At 46.0% G+C, this 18,905-nt stretch overlaps 1 protein-coding gene across 2 annotated transcripts in view; it reads left to right on the top strand.

Moving 5' to 3' along the window:
• MSR1 (macrophage scavenger receptor 1) overlaps positions 1–18,905 on the top strand; it is a 129,257-nt gene that overhangs the window by 16,882 nt on the left and 93,470 nt on the right. For both annotated transcript variants that reach the window (XM_063920863.1, XM_063920864.1), the window contains exon 6: positions 6,627–6,707. In XM_063920863.1, coding sequence (XP_063776933.1) covers positions 6,627–6,707 — 81 coding nt within the window. The remainder of the gene's footprint in view (positions 1–6,626; positions 6,708–18,905) is intronic.

Here is an 18,905-nt window from a genome sequence, read left to right on the forward strand (position 1 = left end):
GTGAAGTGGAACAACCAGGCATTGGTTGCCGTCTTCTGGCATGGTCTATCTGACCGCATAAAGGATGAATTGACTACTCGAGATTTACCAGAGCAACTGAAGGCCCTAATCTCTCTATGTGTCAAGTTAGATCTACGTCTACGCGAGCGAGCCTGTGAATGTTCTCGAGGTGATCTTCGCAAGCACCGAGTTATGCCTCCTGTACAGTCTCCACCTATCATTGCTGACGAACCTATGCAGGTAAACAAATTTCGTTTAACACCTGAGGAGCGGTCCAGAAGATTAAAGGGAAGACTGTGTCTCTACTGTGCTGCGGATGGTCATCTGATTGGTTCCTGCCATGCTCGGTCGGGAAACGCCAGGTCCTAACTTGCAAAGGAGGAGTCAAGTTAGGGACCTTGAATAAAGCTCCTTCATCTCAAGATTTAATATTGCCTGTCACTCTGGAAATGCCAGATGGACTTCAGTCCTTGTCCGCTTTAGTGGATTGTGGTGCTGCTGGGAATTTTATTACACAAGCTGCAGTGGATAGACTTTCTCTCCCAGTGTCAAAGCTGTCTCATCCGGTTTATCTTACTGCCGTAGACGGAAGCCGTATTGCTGAAGGATCCATCTCCCTGCAGACCAAGTCGGTAGTTCTGGGAGTGGGCTTCCTGCATTCTAAGCTCATCCAATTCCTGGTTATACCAAAAGCTACCTATGAGATTGTACTGGGTATGCCTTGGCTTCAATTGCACAATCCACAATTTGACTGGTCTACCTTACAGTTGACGGCGTGGAGTTCCTCCTGTCTCCAATCATGCTTAGCTCAAGTATGTCCAATAAAATCCACAAGTGTAAAGCCCCAGTCTGGTCTTCCAGAGGCTTATCAGGAATTCACTGACGTCTTCAGTGAGAAAGCTGCTGATGTCTTACCGCCTCATAGAGAATGGGACTGTCCCATTGATTTGGTTCCAGGGAGCAAGCCACCTAGAGGGCGAACATATCCTCTTACAGTTCCAGAAACTCAAGCAATGAGCGAATATATTAAGGAGAATTTACAAAAAGGGTTTATCCGTCCATCTTCTTCTCCGGCCGGTACGGGATTCTTCTTTGTTAAGAAAACGGATGGAGGACTACGCCCCTGTATTGATTATCGGGGTTTAAATGACATCACGATTAAAAACAGCTACCCGTTACCCCTCATCACAGAGCTGTTTGACAGAGTCAGAGGTGCCTCCATTTTCACGAAACTGGATCTTCGCGGGGCTTACAATTTGATCAGGATTCGAAGTGGTGATGAGTGGAAAACCGCCTTCAATACTCGTGACGGCCACTACGAATATCTAGTGATGCCCTTCGGCTTGAGTAATGCCCCGGCTGTGTTCCAAAACTTCGTCAACAAAGTATTTAGAGATCTCCTGTATAAGTGTGTGATTGTTTACCTCGATAACATCCTGATATTTTCCCGTGATTTAGTTACTCATCGCCAACAGGTAAAAGAGGTTCTTCGACGTCTTCGGCAGAATCATCTGTATGGCAAACTATCTAAATGTACGTTTGAAGCTTCTTCAATACCTTTCCTGGGATACATTATTTCCGGAACACACCTTCAAATGGACCCAGCTAAACTAGAAGCCATAGAGAACTGGTCTCTTCCAACAACACTCAAGTCAGTTCAACGTTTTATTGGCTTCGCTAACTACTACAGGAAGTTTATTAAGGGCTTTTCCACATTAATAGCCCCAATTACCTGCCTAACCCGAAAAGGGGGAAATCCTTCCCAATGGTCTGATGAGGCACTGTCTGCTTTTCATAAAATAAAATAGGCTTTTATTTCAGCTCCCGTGTTACAACAGCCAGATGTCAACAAGGCTTTCATCTTGGAAGTAGACGCCTCAACGGTTGGCGTGGGCGCAGTTCTGTCACAAGTGGGCGTTGATGGTAAGACTCACCCTTGCGGGTTTTTCTCTCGTAGATTCTTGCCCGCAGAAATGAACTATACCATCGGTGACCAGGAGCTGTTAGCAATCAAATTGGCCCTTGAAGAATGGAGATATCTGCTGGAGGGTGCGAGATTCCCTATTGCCATCTACACAGATCACAAGAACCTTCTTTATTTGAAGGTAGCGCAGTGTCTGAATCCCCGACAAGCAAGGTGGGCCCTATTCTTTTCTCGTTTTGATTTTAAGTTGATGTTTAGACCTGGCTCACAAAATGTTAAGGCGGATGCATTATCTCGCTCTATGAGCTCAACTGAAGAATCATCAGAACAAGCTGCTCGACCCATATTAAATCCTGTGGTGTTCACAGCTACAGGGGTGTCCCAAGTTCCACCTCCAGGCAAGATGTTTGTCTCCCCTGAGCTTCGTCCAAACCTCCTGTCCTGGGCTCATACATCTAAATTTACTGGTCACCCTGGAGTCTTAAAAACTTTCAAGTTTCTGTCCCAAACTTATTGGTGGCCTCATATGAAAGTTGATATTCAGGAATTCATAGCTTCATGTCCCAAATGTGCTCAGCACAAAGTTCCTCGTCAGGCTCCTGCAGGCCAATTGCTACCAAATTCCATTCCCAAATGCCCCTGGTCTCATTTATCAATGGACTTAATTTCTGATCTTCCTCCCTCTAATGGATATGATACCATCTGGGTGGTGGTGGATAGGTTTTCAAAAATGGCACATTTCATCCCATTCATGGGTTTACCCTCTGCTCCCAATCTGGCACAGTTATTTCTTCGTGAAATCTTTAGGTTACATGGACTTCCAACAGAAATAATATCTGACCGTGGTGTGCAGTTTGTGGCAAAGTTTTGGAGGGCTCTATGTTCTGCGCTACAGGTCAAACTTAAGTTCTCTACGGCCTATCACCCTCAAACAAATGGGCAGATGGAGAGGGTTAATCAAGAGCTTGAGACCTATCTAAGACTGTATATTTCCTCTTCACAGGATAACTGGGTGGATTTATTGCCTTGGGCGGAATTTGCTCATAATTTCCGATATCATACTTCCACAGATACAACTCCTTTTTTCGCAGTTTATGGTCAACATCCTAGAGTACCAGATTTTCAGGAATTACCTGTCATAGACGTGCCCGCAGCTGCTTCTGCTCTTCAGCGGTTCTCTCAAATTTGGAAGAAGATTCATCTGTCTCTTAAGAAGGTTTCTCAGTGGTATAAAATGTTTGCTGACCGTAAAAGACGAGCTGTTCCCAGTTTAAAGCCAGGTGACAAAGTCTAGTTATCTACTCGGAATCTCCGTCTCAGAGTTCCTTCGATGAAATTTGCCCTACAGTTTATTGGACCATTCCCACTAGAAAGTGTTATTAATCCGGTGGCTTATAAATTAAAACTGCCTTCCTATTTGAAAATTCCCAACTCATTCCATATTTCTCTCCTCAGACCACTAATTCTCAATCGTTTCCAGAGAGCGCTTCCAGTAGGCCCAAAGGTAAAAACTCTTCGGGGCGTGGAATACGAGGTGGAAAAGATCTTGGACTCTCGTCATCGCTACGGTCATTTGCAATACCTAATTGACTGGTCTGGATATGGTCCTGAAGAGAGAAGTTGGGTCAACGCTACAGATGTGCACGCTCCACGGTTGGTACAAGCCTTCCACAGACTCTTCCCTGCCAAGCCTCGTGGGTGTTCGGAGTCCACCCATAAAGGAGGGGGTACTGTCAGGAATCGGCGGTCAGCTGCGTCTCACCTACCAGCACGCTGGTGTGCAGGCCTCCAGAGGTCATGGCCCCAGCCGCGGCTGTACAGATGCGCTGACTGCGAGCGTCATTTCCCGTGTCGCTGAGTGCTCCTGAGTCTGGCCCTGCGGTTGTGTTCTGCTGTGTGCCGGCATCCGGTCCGTGTGGATGCTGCTGTGATTCCTGCTTCCAATCCAGGCCTGAGTTTCCAGCCAGAACACTGCGACCAATCACTGCAGGGCAAGGGGTATAAGTTCCTGTCCGGGGCTCACTCTCATCGCCTCGGACAACGAGTCACATACCCTGTGTCTAGTTCTCCAGTTCCTGCGTTCCTGTTCCCAGCGTTCCTTTGTGGATACTTCACTGGTTCCAGATTCCTCTACTACAGCTCTCCTGTTACTCCGGACTTCAGCTACATCCAGCTTCAAAACCCATCAGCAGTAAGAGACTCTCCTCAGGTGTTCTTTCCTATTACTTACCTGTGCACTAATTGTCAGCATACCATCTGTGCAAACCCAGCCGCATAACATCTACTGGCTTAGAGACTGTCTCCTGCTTTTAGCCTAAGTGTGGCTATATGGATTTGTGCTTTAAACAGAGACTGTGAGTTACTCATATATTCCGGAGTTCTGCTTTCATCATCATTATCCGTTTATCCTGTGTTACTCAGAGACTGTGTATTTTCAAATACTACCGGAGTTCTGTTATTTCATCTGCATTTCATTATCAAGTTATTTACGTTCTGCTGCAAGAGACTTTTATGTTATTTGGATTCTGTTATCTGTCATTGATTTCTTCATTACCGGTTTCATCATATTCAGTATTTGTTCCATCTGCTTAACATTAATAAATATCAGCGCTTATGCGCAGGACCTTTATATTGCCTCCCCGCTTTATACATCACACCAACACTGACCCACTAGCGCCCCCACCGGGGACAGACAAATCCAGAGACCTGACAAACATCAATGGATTAGTCTTCAGACATCCAGGGGGACGCCCAGCACAGGGCTAGTCCACCCCATATGTCAGGCCCGATACCCACAGCACAAGTACAAAAGCATCGCACAGCTGCAATGCTTTGGTACTTGAAGAGTAGCTCTCTGCCAGCGCAGCTCCTGCGCACTGGCAGGGACCTACTCGTTGTTGCCCAGGACGCAGCAGCTGCGTGGGACATCACGCAGCAGCCACGGCCTGCCCCCCCAATGGTCCGGGCATGCCCCCTCTTGCCCAGTGACTACGCAGGGCTATGACAGCCGTCAGCTTTCTGGCATGCACCGGTGCATGCGCAATCCAGACCTAATCAGTGCTGTGCGAAAACGCACAGCAGCGATCAGGTCTGAATTAGCTCCTATGTCTGACATTGACTAAGTGCCAATTTTGACTATACTATGTTCTAGATTGTACACAATATAGTCAAAATTGCCTTGCCTGCACAGTCTATATTTTCTTGTGATACCGACCCCGCGGGAGCGCGCATCAGTATCGCAATCTGTGTACACACGGTGCGATTTGCACTAACTTTCCTTATGATTCTGACTATATACTCAAAATTGTAAGGTTACATCACACCGTGTGTATGCATCGTAAGAATTCTTTCAAGTCCTGGTATGAAACCCTCTGTATAACGCAGCTTATGATTCAGACATGCAGCATATTACCATGTGGGGTGTGAAAGGACAAATTCTTGTTCTGTAAAATCGTTCTGTTGTGGACTAATGAATATATGAACTTGTGATTAGTATTGCTTCATTTTTATGATGTGCATACAGAACACAAGCTGTACTTCTCCTCAGCCACCGCCAGAATTAGTACATAAGTATTGTAAACCAGTGTCCACTAAATACTTCTCATAGTTTGTGTGATCTGTTACATTAGAAACACTGTTGCTATTCAGAAAGCTTTTAAATCACAATTTTATTTTATTATGCAACCATATTTTAAATGACTTTGCTGAAATCCTACCATGCATAATTTAAAATAGAACTGAATACAGATGACATGTAAATAAAGAGAAAAAAATGCCCCCTCCTCTTTCACCAGTTACAAAGTAAAAAAATAAGTTGCAATGACAGCTTAGTGCTGCAAAATGATTATGTACAGTATTAATATGTATTATTATACTGTATTTGACAAACATGGGGATCCATTTTATTAAGACTTGTAAGCTAACATAGATAATATAGGCCCTCATTCCGAGTTGTTCGCTCGCTAGACGCTTTTTGCAGCAGTACACACGCTAAGCCGCCGCCCTCTGGGAGTGTATCTTAGCTTAGCAGAATTGCGAACAAAGTATTCGCAATATTGCAAAAAGATTTTTCTGTGCAGTTTCGGAGTAGCTCGAGACTTACTCTTGCAGTGCGATCAGTTCAGTGCTTGTCGTTCCTGGTTTGACGTCACAAACACACCCAGCGTTCGCCCAGACACTCCCCCGTTTCTCCAGACACTCCCGCGTTTTTCCCAGAAACGGCAGCGTTTTACTTTTTTCACACACACCCATAAAACGGCCAGTTTCCGCCCAGAAACACCCACTTCCTGTCAATCACACTACGATCACCAGAACGAAGAATAAACCTTGTAATGCCGTGAGTAAAATCCCAAACTTCTTAGCAAATTTACTTGGCGCAGTCGCAGTGCGAACATTGCGCATGCGCATTTAGCGGAAAATCGCTGCGATGCGAAGAAAATTACAGAGCGAACAACTCGGAATGAGGGCCATAGTTCAGAACTTTACATATGTCACTTATGTATCACACTATGGTGAAAGCTATATGCGTAAATGTCTGAAGTGAGAAATCATTAGCAGCACCAGTTCACTATGGGACTTCAAGTTGAGTATATTGTAACATACATTACATTGATTACTGTACAATCATTACTTTATCATCACTATCATGTAATGATCCCATTGAATATATTTGGAAATACTGAAGTGATATTTTATATTTTAGGTCCTCCTGGCCCAAAAGGAGAAGTAGGAGAGAAAGGAGACAGAGGTGTAATAGGGAACCCTGGCAATCCAGGAAGTCCAGGTATGGTACTTTATTATGTGATGCATTGAAAATGCTTTTGAAAGGTTCTGAAATTCACAACACATGATTCAGTGACAGGGCGGGTGTGTAGTCACACGCACACCAGATGGGGAAACAGCACTCACAGGAAATAGTCCTAATTATAGATCACCATTTTTGCTGACTCCTGAGTAACAGCTGAAGTGTCAGCAGAAAACCAGGCCACATACGTGCCAAATACTAGTGATTTACATGTACTATGAAGTCCTAGAAATGATTCTCACTCAATAAAGCAGTACTTCATACAACTGAAAGGACTTTTGTTGACTTAACATTTCATGTCACAGTAAAATGCTACTGCATTAGACCAGATTTTAAGCTGGCCATATATCCCTGTTCTACAGATGCCAATCCGATCCACTGGATAGTGATAATGATAGTGAAAAATTTAGAAAAGTTGTGAAAATATGTGAATGTGCCACAATAAATTATTATAAAATATTAATTCTAAAATGTCTCGTCTCTAATAAATATTGTAAAATATTTGTAGCCTCAGCTTGTACATATATTGCCAAGATTTATCAAGCCTTGGACTGTGATAAATTGCATGGTGATAAAGTACCAACCAGCGTCGTAACTACGTGTGCGCCAGGTGTCAGTGACATGCGGTGGGGTGAGGCAGGTGAGGCAGAGCCTTTCCTGTCATACTAACGTTTGTGCCAGAGTTTTGACTGCACCAAGTATATGAAAAATACAAAGAATATGTTTGAAATATCTTCTATGCATTATTCTAATAATTTTTATATCCAAAACTCTGGAGTAAAAAGTCTACGGCAGGTGAGGCAGTGCCTCACCTGGCTAACTTTTCTGCACATCTCTGATCAAAACTCTCCAAAATTCCAGGCGTTTATACTGCTGCACCGGTTTATAATGCCCAGATGTACGCTTTGGCTCATATATTGCATGTAAATCTGGCTCTGGAGCTAGCCAGTGCCTTCTGAGCTATTTAGCTCACCGCACGTCCCTGCCGAGTGTGCGCAGTCGCCCTGAGAGCGCAACGGCCAGTGGCTTGTAATGAGTCAAATTGAATCATTACAAGCTGCCTCTGCTGTGCTGGTTGCGCCGCGCTATCGAAGCCGGAGGCAGGGGAGGAGAGCAGCAGCGCCGGAGGCAGGGGAGGAGGAGGAGGAGGGAGGGGGACTGGAGCCGTAGCAGCGATATGTAATTGGTAGTGGCGCCGCTGCAGCAGTCCCTCTCCTTCCGCATTGGATGCCCGGCGCTGCTGTGAATGCTGGGATGCGCTTCGCAAATCCCAGCATTCACAGCGGCGGTGGGTGGCCAATGCGGAAGCTGCGCTGCTGCAGCTCCAGTCCCCCTCCCTCCTCCTCCTTCCCCCCTGCCCGGGATCTGCAAGCACCAAGGAGCCAGACTGCCTGACTGCCAGTAGGGAGAGATGGTAAGTATCTATCTATCAATTTATCTATCTATCTATCTATCTATCTATCTATCTATCTATCTATCTATCTATCTATCTATTTATCTATCTATCTATCTATCTATCTATTTCTCTATCTATCTTTTCTGTCTGCTGCAATGTGTAAAAAGAGGGACTGGCTATCGTAATGTGTAAAAAGGGGGATGCTGTCTGCCATAATGTGTAAAAAGGGGAACACTGTCTGCCGTAATGTGTAAAAAGGGGACGCTGTCTGCCGTAATGTGTAAAAAGGGGACACTGTCTGCCTTAATGTGTAAAAAGGAGGCGCTGTCTGCCGTAATGTGTAAAAAGGGGATGCTGTCTGCCGTAATGTGTAAAAAGGGGGATTGGCTGCTGTAATGTGTAAAAAGGGGGATTGGCTGCTGTAATGTGTAAAAAGGGGGATGCTGTCTGCCATAATGTGTAAAAAGGGGGACGCTGTCTGCCATAATGTGTAAAAAGGGGGATGCTGTCTGCCGTAATGTGTAAAAAGGGCACGCTGTCTGCCGTAATGTGTAAAAAGGAGACGGTGTCTGCTGTAATATGTAAAAAGGGAATGCTGTCTGCCGCAATGTGCAAAAAGGGGGACTGACTGCCGTAATGTGTAAAAGGGGCTTTACCTGGTGTAGTGACAATACTGTGCAGCTTAATTTGAATAATGGAGACTACTGTGCACCGTAGTATGAATTGGTATTATTTTGTGGTCACACCCCTTCCCCATGAAGCCACGCCTCTATATATTTTTCATGCGCCTACGGAGCGCACTGCCTCTAACTTGCATGGGGGGGGCAATGTCGTTTCTTGCACACAGCGCTAAAATGCCTAGTAACGGCACTGGTACCAACCAATCAGCTCCTAACTGCCATGTTACAGACTGTGTTTGAAAATGACAGTTAGGGAGCTGCTTGGCTGGTACTTTATCACCGTGCAATTTATTACTCTCCAAGGCTTGATAAATCTGGGCCTAAGCGTTTAATACTTCAGAGATGCACTTTTATTAGGGGGCAAATCCCATAATAACCGCCAGATTGTGGTGGAGTACTTCACTCTCACTTATAAGTCATGCACTATTATGGGCTATCACTAATAATATTTATTATTCAAATATTATTCTTACTTATTATATCCCTTGGTGGATTTATAAAGTATTCACTACCTATGAACACATAAAGATACAGAGATAGGAGTCAGCACATTTTATTCCGTGTGAGTTGTGCTATGCATCCAGATTGTTGCTTATCTTTAAAAGATACCTTGATAGGAGTGTCTTGCTTCAATTTTGTGTGAGTCTTTGATACGCAAATCCAACCCTCATCGGTTGTAGCACCTCCTTTATATGTGATTGGAGATTTATAGCAATATGAAGATTCACTACACCCAGTAAAGATACCTTGATGTGATTGAACTTACTTATTTTAGTGCGAGTGGGGTATGCGCCCTCTTCTGGATTACCATTAGAAGACGTTAATATCTAATGTAAAGTGAAACTGGACTACATATTTGTTGTCTTTTTTTGTTCCTTCTTTTTGCATGAGCTTTGGCGAATCAGCATTATAAGGAATATCAAGAAAACGATTGGATCATCTATAGAACTGTTCATTAAACTGACCATTAAGGGGAATTTACCATCTGGTCTTATACTAAAGGGATGTATATTTTCATCTGTTTATATTAAATTGTATACAGTGTCTTTTGATTTGTTGCGCCCCGGGTACCTATCTTTAGTGTTTTGGTTCTTTCAAATAAATTTGGTGACATTTATTCTGGTACCTGTAGTGTACGGACAGCTTTTGCGCTAAGTAGATGAGCCCACCAAATTCTATTATTTGGCTTCGCCTGCCATGGGCAGGCAAACCCAATCCCCAATAAGCTCCAGTTATTGTGGCTAATAGGATAGCCCACGGCGAACCAATTAGCCATTGTAAATTACCGCCCTCTGCAGAAACTGATTCTTGCCGGATCAGGTCTCAAATGATCTCCTTGTCTCCAGAGGTCCGTCTGTCACTGACCCGGTGGCTGCAGGACCACCATTTGAGCAGGGGTTGTCCCTTCTGGATCTCCAACTGGGTCCTTCTGACGACGGATGCCAATCTGAGGGCTTGGGGCGCGGTGTTGGAGCAACACTCTCTTCAGGGTCGGTGGACCAGGTAGGAGTCTCTCCTCCCGATAAACATTCTGGAATTGCAGGCAATGGTCAATGCTCTGAAACTGGCCCAGCATCTGGTACTGAACAGGCCTGTTCAAGTACAGTCAGACAACGCCACCATGGTGGCGTACATAAATCCTCAAGGTGGCTCTCAAAGCCGCATGGCAATGATGGAAGTGTCAAAGGTTCTTCAATGGGTGGAACGCCATCTGCCAGCCATATCATCAGTGTTCATTCCGGGAGTCCTCAACTGGGAAGCGGACTTCCTCAGTTGTCAGGATGTACACATCAGAGAGGAGAGCCTCCATCCAGAAATATTTCAACTCCTAGTGGACAAGTGGGCCCTACCAGATGTAGAACTGATGGCGTCTCAACACAATCACAAGGTACCGGTCTTCGGAGCAAGAACAAGGGATCCTCAAGCGGCGTTCGTGGATACACTGGCAATTCCATGGAACTTTCGGCTGCCGTACATGTTCCCTCTGGTGTCACTCCTGCCCAGAGTAGTGAGGAAGTTCAAGCAAGAAGGAGGAATCATTCTTCTAATAGCTCCAGCGTGGCCCAGACAGCATTGGTTCTCAGACCTGCAGGGTCTCTCGCCAGAGCATCCTCTTCTGCTTCCGCAAAGACCAGACCTCCTTGTTCAGGGCCAGGATTTTGCCTGACTGGCTTTGACGGCGTGGCTCTTGAAGCTTCCGTACTGAGGGCCAAAGGATTTTCTGAGGAGGTCATTCAAACTATGTTGAAGGCCCGTAAGCTGGCTTCTGCTCGGATTTACCATAGGGTCTGGAATTCTTACTTGGTGCGCATCTAACAATCATGACGTATACAAGTTTAGTACGGCCAAACTTTTGGCCTTCCTACAACAGTGCTTGGACTTGGGCCTTCAGGCTGGCCTCCCTCAAGGTTCATATTTCTGCCTTGTCGGTATGGTTTCAGAGAAAAATTGCGACTCTGCCCATACATTCACTCAGGCTGTTTTACGGATTCAACCTCCCTGTGTCCCACCTGTGGCTCTTTGAGATTTGTCGGTGGTTCTGGAGGCTTTGCAAGAGTCTCCGTTTGAACCTCTTGAATCTGCGGACCTTAAGTGGCTTTCCCTCAAGGTCTTATTTCTGCTGGCTATTGCCTCTGCTAGACGGGTATCAGGTTTGGGTGCCTTGTCCCCCTATCTGATTTTTCACTGTGACCGGGCGGTTCTTTGGATGCGCCCTCTTTATCTACCTAAGGTGGTGTCTTCTTTCCACCTTAACCAGGAGATTGTGGTTCCGGCCTTTGTCTCTCCGGATTTATCCTCCAAAGAGCGGTCTTTGGATGTGGTATGGTCTCTCCGTATCTATGTGAAGAGGACATCCTCCATTAGGTAGTCTGATTCTCTCTTTGTACTGTTTGGTTTTCACAAACGTGGCTGGCCTGCTAACAAGCAGACCTTGGCCAGATGGATTACAATGGTGATTGTACATGCTTATGTACAGGCTGGCCTTCCAGCTCCTGCTAACATCAAAGCCCATTCTACTTGGTCTGTTGGACCTTCTTGGGTGGCCCGCCGTGGTGCGACCCTTGAACAATTGTGCAAGGCAGCTACGTGGTCCTCAGTGAACACGTTCATATGCCTTCGATTCTTACGCCTCCCAGGATGCTTCCTTTGGATGCCGCGTTCTTGTGCCCACTACAGTGAGTCCCCTCCCATAAGGAACTGCTTTAGGACATCCCCAATGTTATTCCCTGTGGAATACCAGTGTACCCCACTGCAGAAAAGGAGATTTATGTTAAGAACTTACCTTTGTTAAATCTCTTTCTGCGAGGTACACTGTATTCCACAGGGCGCCCACCCTGACGCACTTACCTTCTTTGTGTTGGCATGGCATTAGCCGCTGATACCTTCTCCTGTCGTGAGAATGTGATCTCTGTGGCTACTAACTGTTGTCATCTCTTTTACCTGCTACTGCATTGGACTGGTTAACAAAACTGAGCTCCTGTGCATGGAGGCGAGGTTATAGAGGAGGCGGTGCTGAGCATCTTGGGAACAGTCAAAGCTTTTAGGATGTTGGTGCCTTGGATCAAGTTCCTACTCTACACCCCGATGTTATTCCCTGTGGAATCCAGTGTACCTCGCAGAAAGAGATTTAACAAAGGTAAGTTCTTACCATAAATCTCCTTTTCCACTTTGTCATATTACAACATTGTGTCGAACATATTAGTATTATTCCCGGAGGATGTGTAATTCTGACTCACAGATATAGTTTGCAGTCAGTTACAGGGCTAAGACCACCCTGTTTAGGGAACATATATTCTAATGAGGGCCAGTTCTAGACCTTGAAGCGCCCAGGACGAAAGTTTCCATTGGCACCCCACCTCCCCATTTAAAACAGGGACAGTGCGCGCTGAAGGTGTGTGGGGGAAAATAGGGTCGTGGATTCATAGGTAAGGGGCATGGCCACAGAATAGTACCAATTCACATTACACCGCACAGTAGTGTCTGTCGGTCACATTACACCACACAGTAGTACCCCTTATTAGAGATGAGCGGGTTCGGTTTCTTTGAATCCGAACCCGCACGAACTTCACTTTTTTTTTCACGGGTCCGAGCGACTCGGATCTTCCCGCCTTGCTCGGTTAACCCGAGCGCGCCCGAACGTCATCATGACGCTGTCGGATTCTCGCGAGACTCGGATTCTATATAAGGAGCCGCGCGTCGCCGCCATTTTCACACGTGCATTGAGATTGATAGGGAGAGGACGTGGCTGGCGTCCTCTCCATTTAGATTAGATTTAGAAGAGAGAGAGAGAGAGAGATTGCTGTGATACTGTAGATTAGAAGAGAGTGCAGACAGAGTTTAGTGACTGACGACCACAGTGACCAGTGACCACCAGAGACAGTGCAGTTGTTTGTTTTATTTAATATATCCGTTCTCTGCCTGAAAAAAACGATACACAGTCACACAGTGACTCAGTCTGTGTGCACTGCTCAGCCCAGTGTGCTGCACATCAATGTATTGTATATAAAGCTTATAATTGTGGGGGAGACTGGGGAGCACTGCAGGTTGTTATAGCAGGAGCCAGGAGTACATGATAAATAATATTATATTAAAATTAAACAGTGCACACTTTTGCTGCAGGAGTGCCACTGCCAGTGTGACTAGTGGTGACCAGTGCCTGACCACCAGTATATTAGTAGTATTGTATACTATCTCTTTATCAACCAGTCTATATTAGCAGCAGACACAGTACAGTGCGGTAGTTCACGGCTGTGGCTACCTCTGTGTCGGCACTCGGCAGGCAGTCCGTCCATCCATAATTGTATTATAATATATACCACCTAACCGTGGTTTTTTTTTCATTCTTTATACCGTCGTCATACTAGTTGTTACGAGTATACTACTATCTCTTTATCAACCAGTGTACAGTGCGGTAGTTCACGGCTGTGGCTACCTCTGTGTCGGCACTCGGCAGGCAGTCCGTCCAACCATAATTGTATTATATACCACCTAACCGTGGTTTTTTTTTCATTCTTTATACCGTCGTCATACTAGTTGTTACGAGTATACTACTATCTCTTTATCAACCAGTGTACAGTGCGGTAGTTCACGGCTGTGGCTACCTCTGTGTCGGCACTCGGCAGGCAGTCCGTCCATCCATAATTGTATTATAATATATACCACCTAACCGTGGTTTTTTTTTCATTCTTTATACCGTCGTCATACTAGTTGTTACGAGTATACTACTATCTCTTTATCAACCAGTGTACAGTGCGGTAGTTCACGGCTGTGGCTACCTCTGTGTCGGCACTCGGCAGGCAGTCCGTCCAACCATAATTGTATTATATACCACCTAACCGTGGTTTTTTTTTCATTCTTTATACCGTCGTCATACTAGTTGTTACGAGTATACTACTATCTCTTTATCAACCAGTGTACAGTGCGGTAGTTCACGGCTGTGGCTACCTCTGTGTCGGCACTCGGCAGGCAGTCCGTCCATCCATAATTGTATTATAATATATACCACCTAACCGTGGTTTTTTTTTCATTCTTTATACCGTCGTCATACTAGTTGTTACGAGTATACTACTATCTCTTTATCAACCAGTGTACAGTGCGGTAGTTCACGGCTGTGGCTACCTCTGTGTCGGCACTCGGCAGGCAGTCCGTCCAACCATAATTGTATTATAATATATACCACCTAACCGTGGTTTTTTTTTCATTCTTTATACCGTCGTCATACTAGTTGTTACGAGTATACTACTATCTCTTTATCAACCAGTGTACAGTGCGGTAGTTCACGGCTGTGGCTACCTCTGTGTCGGCACTCGGCAGGCAGTCCGTCCATCCATAATTGTATTATAATATATACCACCTAACCGTGGTTTTTTTTTCATTCTTTATACCGTCGTCATACTAGTTGTTACGAGTATACTACTATCTCTTTATCAACCAGTGTACAGTGCGGTAGTTCACGGCTGTGGCTACCTCTGTGTCGGCACTCGGCAGGCAGTCCGTCCAACCATAATTGTATTATAATATATACCACCTAACCGTGGTTTTTTTTTCATTCTTTATACCGTCGTCATACTAGTTGTTACGAGTATACTACTATCTCTTTATCAACCAGTGTACAGTGCGGTAGTTCACGGCTGTGGCTACCTCTGTGTCGGCACTCGGCAGGCAGTCCGTCCAACCATAATTGTATTATATACCACCTAACCGTGGTTTTTTTTTCATTCTTTATACCGTCGTCATACTAGTTGTTACGAGTATACTACTATCTCTTTATCAACCAGTGTACAGTGCGGTAGTTCACGGCTGTGGCTACCTCTGTGTCGGCACTCGGCAGGCAGTCCGTCCAACCATAATTGTATTATAATATATACCACCTAACCGTGGTTTTTTTTTCATTCTTTATACCGTCGTCATACTAGTTGTTACGAGTATACTACTATCTCTTTATCAACCAGTGTACAGTGCGGTAGTTCACGGCTGTGGCTACCTCTGTGTCGGCACTCGGCAGGCAGTCCGTCCATCCATAATTGTATTATATACCACCTAACCGTGGTTTTTTTATACCACCTAACCGTGGCAGTCCGTCCATAATTGTATACTAGTATCCAATCCATCCATCTCCATTGTTTACCTGAGGTGCCTTTTAGTTCTGCCTATAAAATATGGAGAACAAAAAAGTTGAGGTTCCAAAATTAGGGAAAGATCAAGATCCACTTCCACCTCGTGCTGAAGCTGCTGCCACTAGTCATGGCCGAGACGATGAAATGCCAGCAACGTCGTCTGCCAAGGCCGATGCCCAATGTCATAGTACAGAGCATGTCAAATCCAAAACACCAAATATCAGAAAAAAAAAGGACTCCAAAACCTAAAATAAAATTGTCGGAGGAGAAGCGTAAACTTGCCAATATGCCATTTACCACACGGAGTGGCAAGGAACGGCTGAGGCCCTGGCCTATGTTCATGGCTAGTGGTTCAGCTTCACATGAGGATGGAAGCACTCAGCCTCTCGCTAGAAAACTGAAAAGACTCAAGCTGGCAAAAGCACCGCAAAGAACTGTGCGTTCTTTGAAATCCCAAATCCACAAGGAGAGTCCAATTGTGTCGGTTGCGATGCCTGACCTTCCCAACACTGGACGTGAAGAGCATGCGCCTTCCACCATTTGCACGCCCCCTGCAAGTGCTGGAAGGAGCACCCGCAGTCCAGTTCCTGATAGTCAGATTGAAGATGTCAGTGTTGAAGTACACCAGGATGAGGAGGATATGGGTGTTGCTGGCGCTGGGGAGGAAATTGACCAGGAGGATTCTGATGGTGAGGTGGTTTGTTTAAGTCAGGCACCCGGGGAGACACCTGTTGTCCGTGGGAGGAATATGGCCGTTGACATGCCAGGTGAAAATACCAAAAAAATCAGCTCTTCGGTGTGGAGGTATTTCACCAGAAATGCGGACAACAGGTGTCAAGCCGTGTGTTCCCTTTGTCAAGCTGTAATAAGTAGGGGTAAGGACGTTAACCACCTCAGTACATCCTCCCTTATACGTCACCTGCAGCGCATTCATAATAAGTCAGTGACAAGTTCAAAAACTTTGGGTGACAGCGGAAGCAGTCCACTGACCAGTAAATCCCTTCCTCTTGTAACCAAGCTCACGCAAACCACCCCACCAACTCCCTCAGTGTCAATTTCCTCCTTCCCCAGGAATGCCAATAGTCCTGCAGGCCATGTCACTGGCAAGTCTGACGAGTCCTCTCCTGCCTGGGATTCCTCCGATGCATCCTTGCGTGTAACGCCTACTGCTGCTGGCGCTGCTGTTGTTGCCGCTGGGAGTCGATGGTCATCCCAGAGGGGAAGTCGTAAGCCCACTTGTACTACTTCCAGTAAGCAATTGACTGTTCAACAGTCCTTTGCGAGGAAGATGAAATATCACAGCAGTCATCCTACTGCAAAGCGGATAACTGAGTCCTTGACAACTATGTTGGTGTTAGACGTGCGTCCGGTATCCGCCGTTAGTTCACAGGGAACTAGACAATTTATTGAGGCAGTGTGCCCCCGTTACCAAATACCATCTAGGTTCCACTTCTCTAGGCAGGCGATACCGAGAATGTACACGGACGTCAGAAAAAGACTCACCAGTGTCCTAAAAAATGCAGTTGTACCCAATGTCCACTTAACCACGGACATGTGGACAAGTGGAGCAGGGCAGGGTCAGGACTATATGACTGTGACAGCCCACTGGGTAGATGTATGGACTCCCGCCGCAAGAACAGCAGCGGCGGCACCAGTAGCAGCATCTCGCAAACGCCAACTCTTTCCTAGGCAGGCTACGCTTTGTATCACCGCTTTCCAGAATACGCACACAGCTGAAAACCTCTTACGGCAACTGAGGAAGATCATCGCGGAATGGCTTACCCCAATTGGACTCTCCTGTGGATTTGTGGCATCGGACAACGCCAGCAATATTGTGTGTGCATTAAATATGGGCAAATTCCAGCACGTCCCATGTTTTGCACATACCTTGAATTTGGTGGTGCAGAATTTTTTAAAAAACGACAGGGGCGTGCAAGAGATGCTGTCGGTGGCCAGAAAAATTGCGGGACACTTTCGGCGTACAGGCACCACGTACAGAAGACTGGAGCACCACCAAAAACTACTGAACCTGCCCTGCCATCATCTGAAGCAAGAAGTGGTAACGAGGTGGAATTCAACCCTCTATATGCTTCAGAGGTTGGAGGAGCAGCAAAAGGCCATTCAAGCCTATACAATTGAGCACGATATAGGAGATGGAATGCACCTGTCTCAAGTGCAGTGGAGAATTATTTCAACGTTGTGCAAGGTTCTGATGCCCTTTGAACTTGCCACACGTGAAGTCAGTTCAGACACTGCCAGCCTGAGTCAGGTCATTCCCCTCATCAGGCTTTTGCAGAAGAAGCTGGAGGCATTGAAGAAGGAGCTAACACGGAGCGATTCCGCTAGGCATGTGGGACTTGTGGATGCAGCCCTTAATTCGCTTAACAAGGATTCACGGGTGGTCAATCTGTTGAAATCAGAGCACTACATTTTGGCCACCGTGCTCGATCCTAGATTTAAAGCCTACCTTGGATCTCTCTTTCCGGCAGACACAGGTCTGCTGGGGTTGAAAGACCTGCTGGTGACAAAATTGTCAAGTCAAGCGGAACGCGACCTGTCAACATCTCCTCCTTCACATTCTCCCGCAACTGGGGGTGCGAGGAAAAGGCTCAGAATTCCGAGCCCACCCGCTGGCGGTGATGCAGGGCAGTCTGGAGCGACTGCTGATGCTGACATCTGGTCCGGACTGAAGGACCTGACAACGATTACGGACATGTCGTCTACTGTCACTGCATATGATTCTCTCAACATTGATAGAATGGTGGAGGATTATATGAGTGACCGCATCCAAGTAGGCACGTCACACAGTCCGTACTTATACTGGCAGGAAAAAGAGGCAATTTGGAGGCCCTTGCACAAACTGGCTTTATTCTACCTAAGTTGCCCTCCCACAAGTGTGTACTCCGAAAGAGTGTTTAGTGCCGCCGCTCACCTTGTCAGCAATCGGCGTACGAGGTTACATCCAGAAAATGTGGAGAAGATGATGTTCATTAAAATGAATTATAATCAATTCCTCCGCGGAGACATTGACCAGCAGCAATTGCCTCCACAAAGTACACAGGGAGCTGAGATGGTGGATTCCAGTGGGGACGAATTGATAATCTGTGAGGAGGGGGATGTACACGGTGATATATCGGAGGGTGAAGATGAGGTGGACATCTTGCCTCTGTAGAGCCAGTTTGTGCAAGGAGAGATTAATTGCTTCTTTTTTGGGGGGGGTCCAAACCAACCCGTCATATCAGTCACAGTCGTGTGGCAGACCCTGTCACTGAAATGATGGGTTGGTTAAAGTGTGCATGTCCTGTTTTGTTTATACAACATAAGGGTGGGTGGGAGGGCCCAAGGATAATTCCATCTTGCACCTCTTTTTTCTTTTCTTTTTCTTTGCATCATGTGCTGATTGGGGAGGGTTTTTTGGAAGGGACATCCTGCGTGACACTGCAGTGCCACTCCTAGATGGGCCCGGTGTTTGTGTCGGCCACTA

Source organism: Pseudophryne corroboree, chromosome 1 (genome assembly GCF_028390025.1).
Source record: "Pseudophryne corroboree isolate aPseCor3 chromosome 1, aPseCor3.hap2, whole genome shotgun sequence".
Lineage (NCBI taxonomy): Eukaryota > Metazoa > Chordata > Amphibia > Anura > Myobatrachidae > Pseudophryne > Pseudophryne corroboree.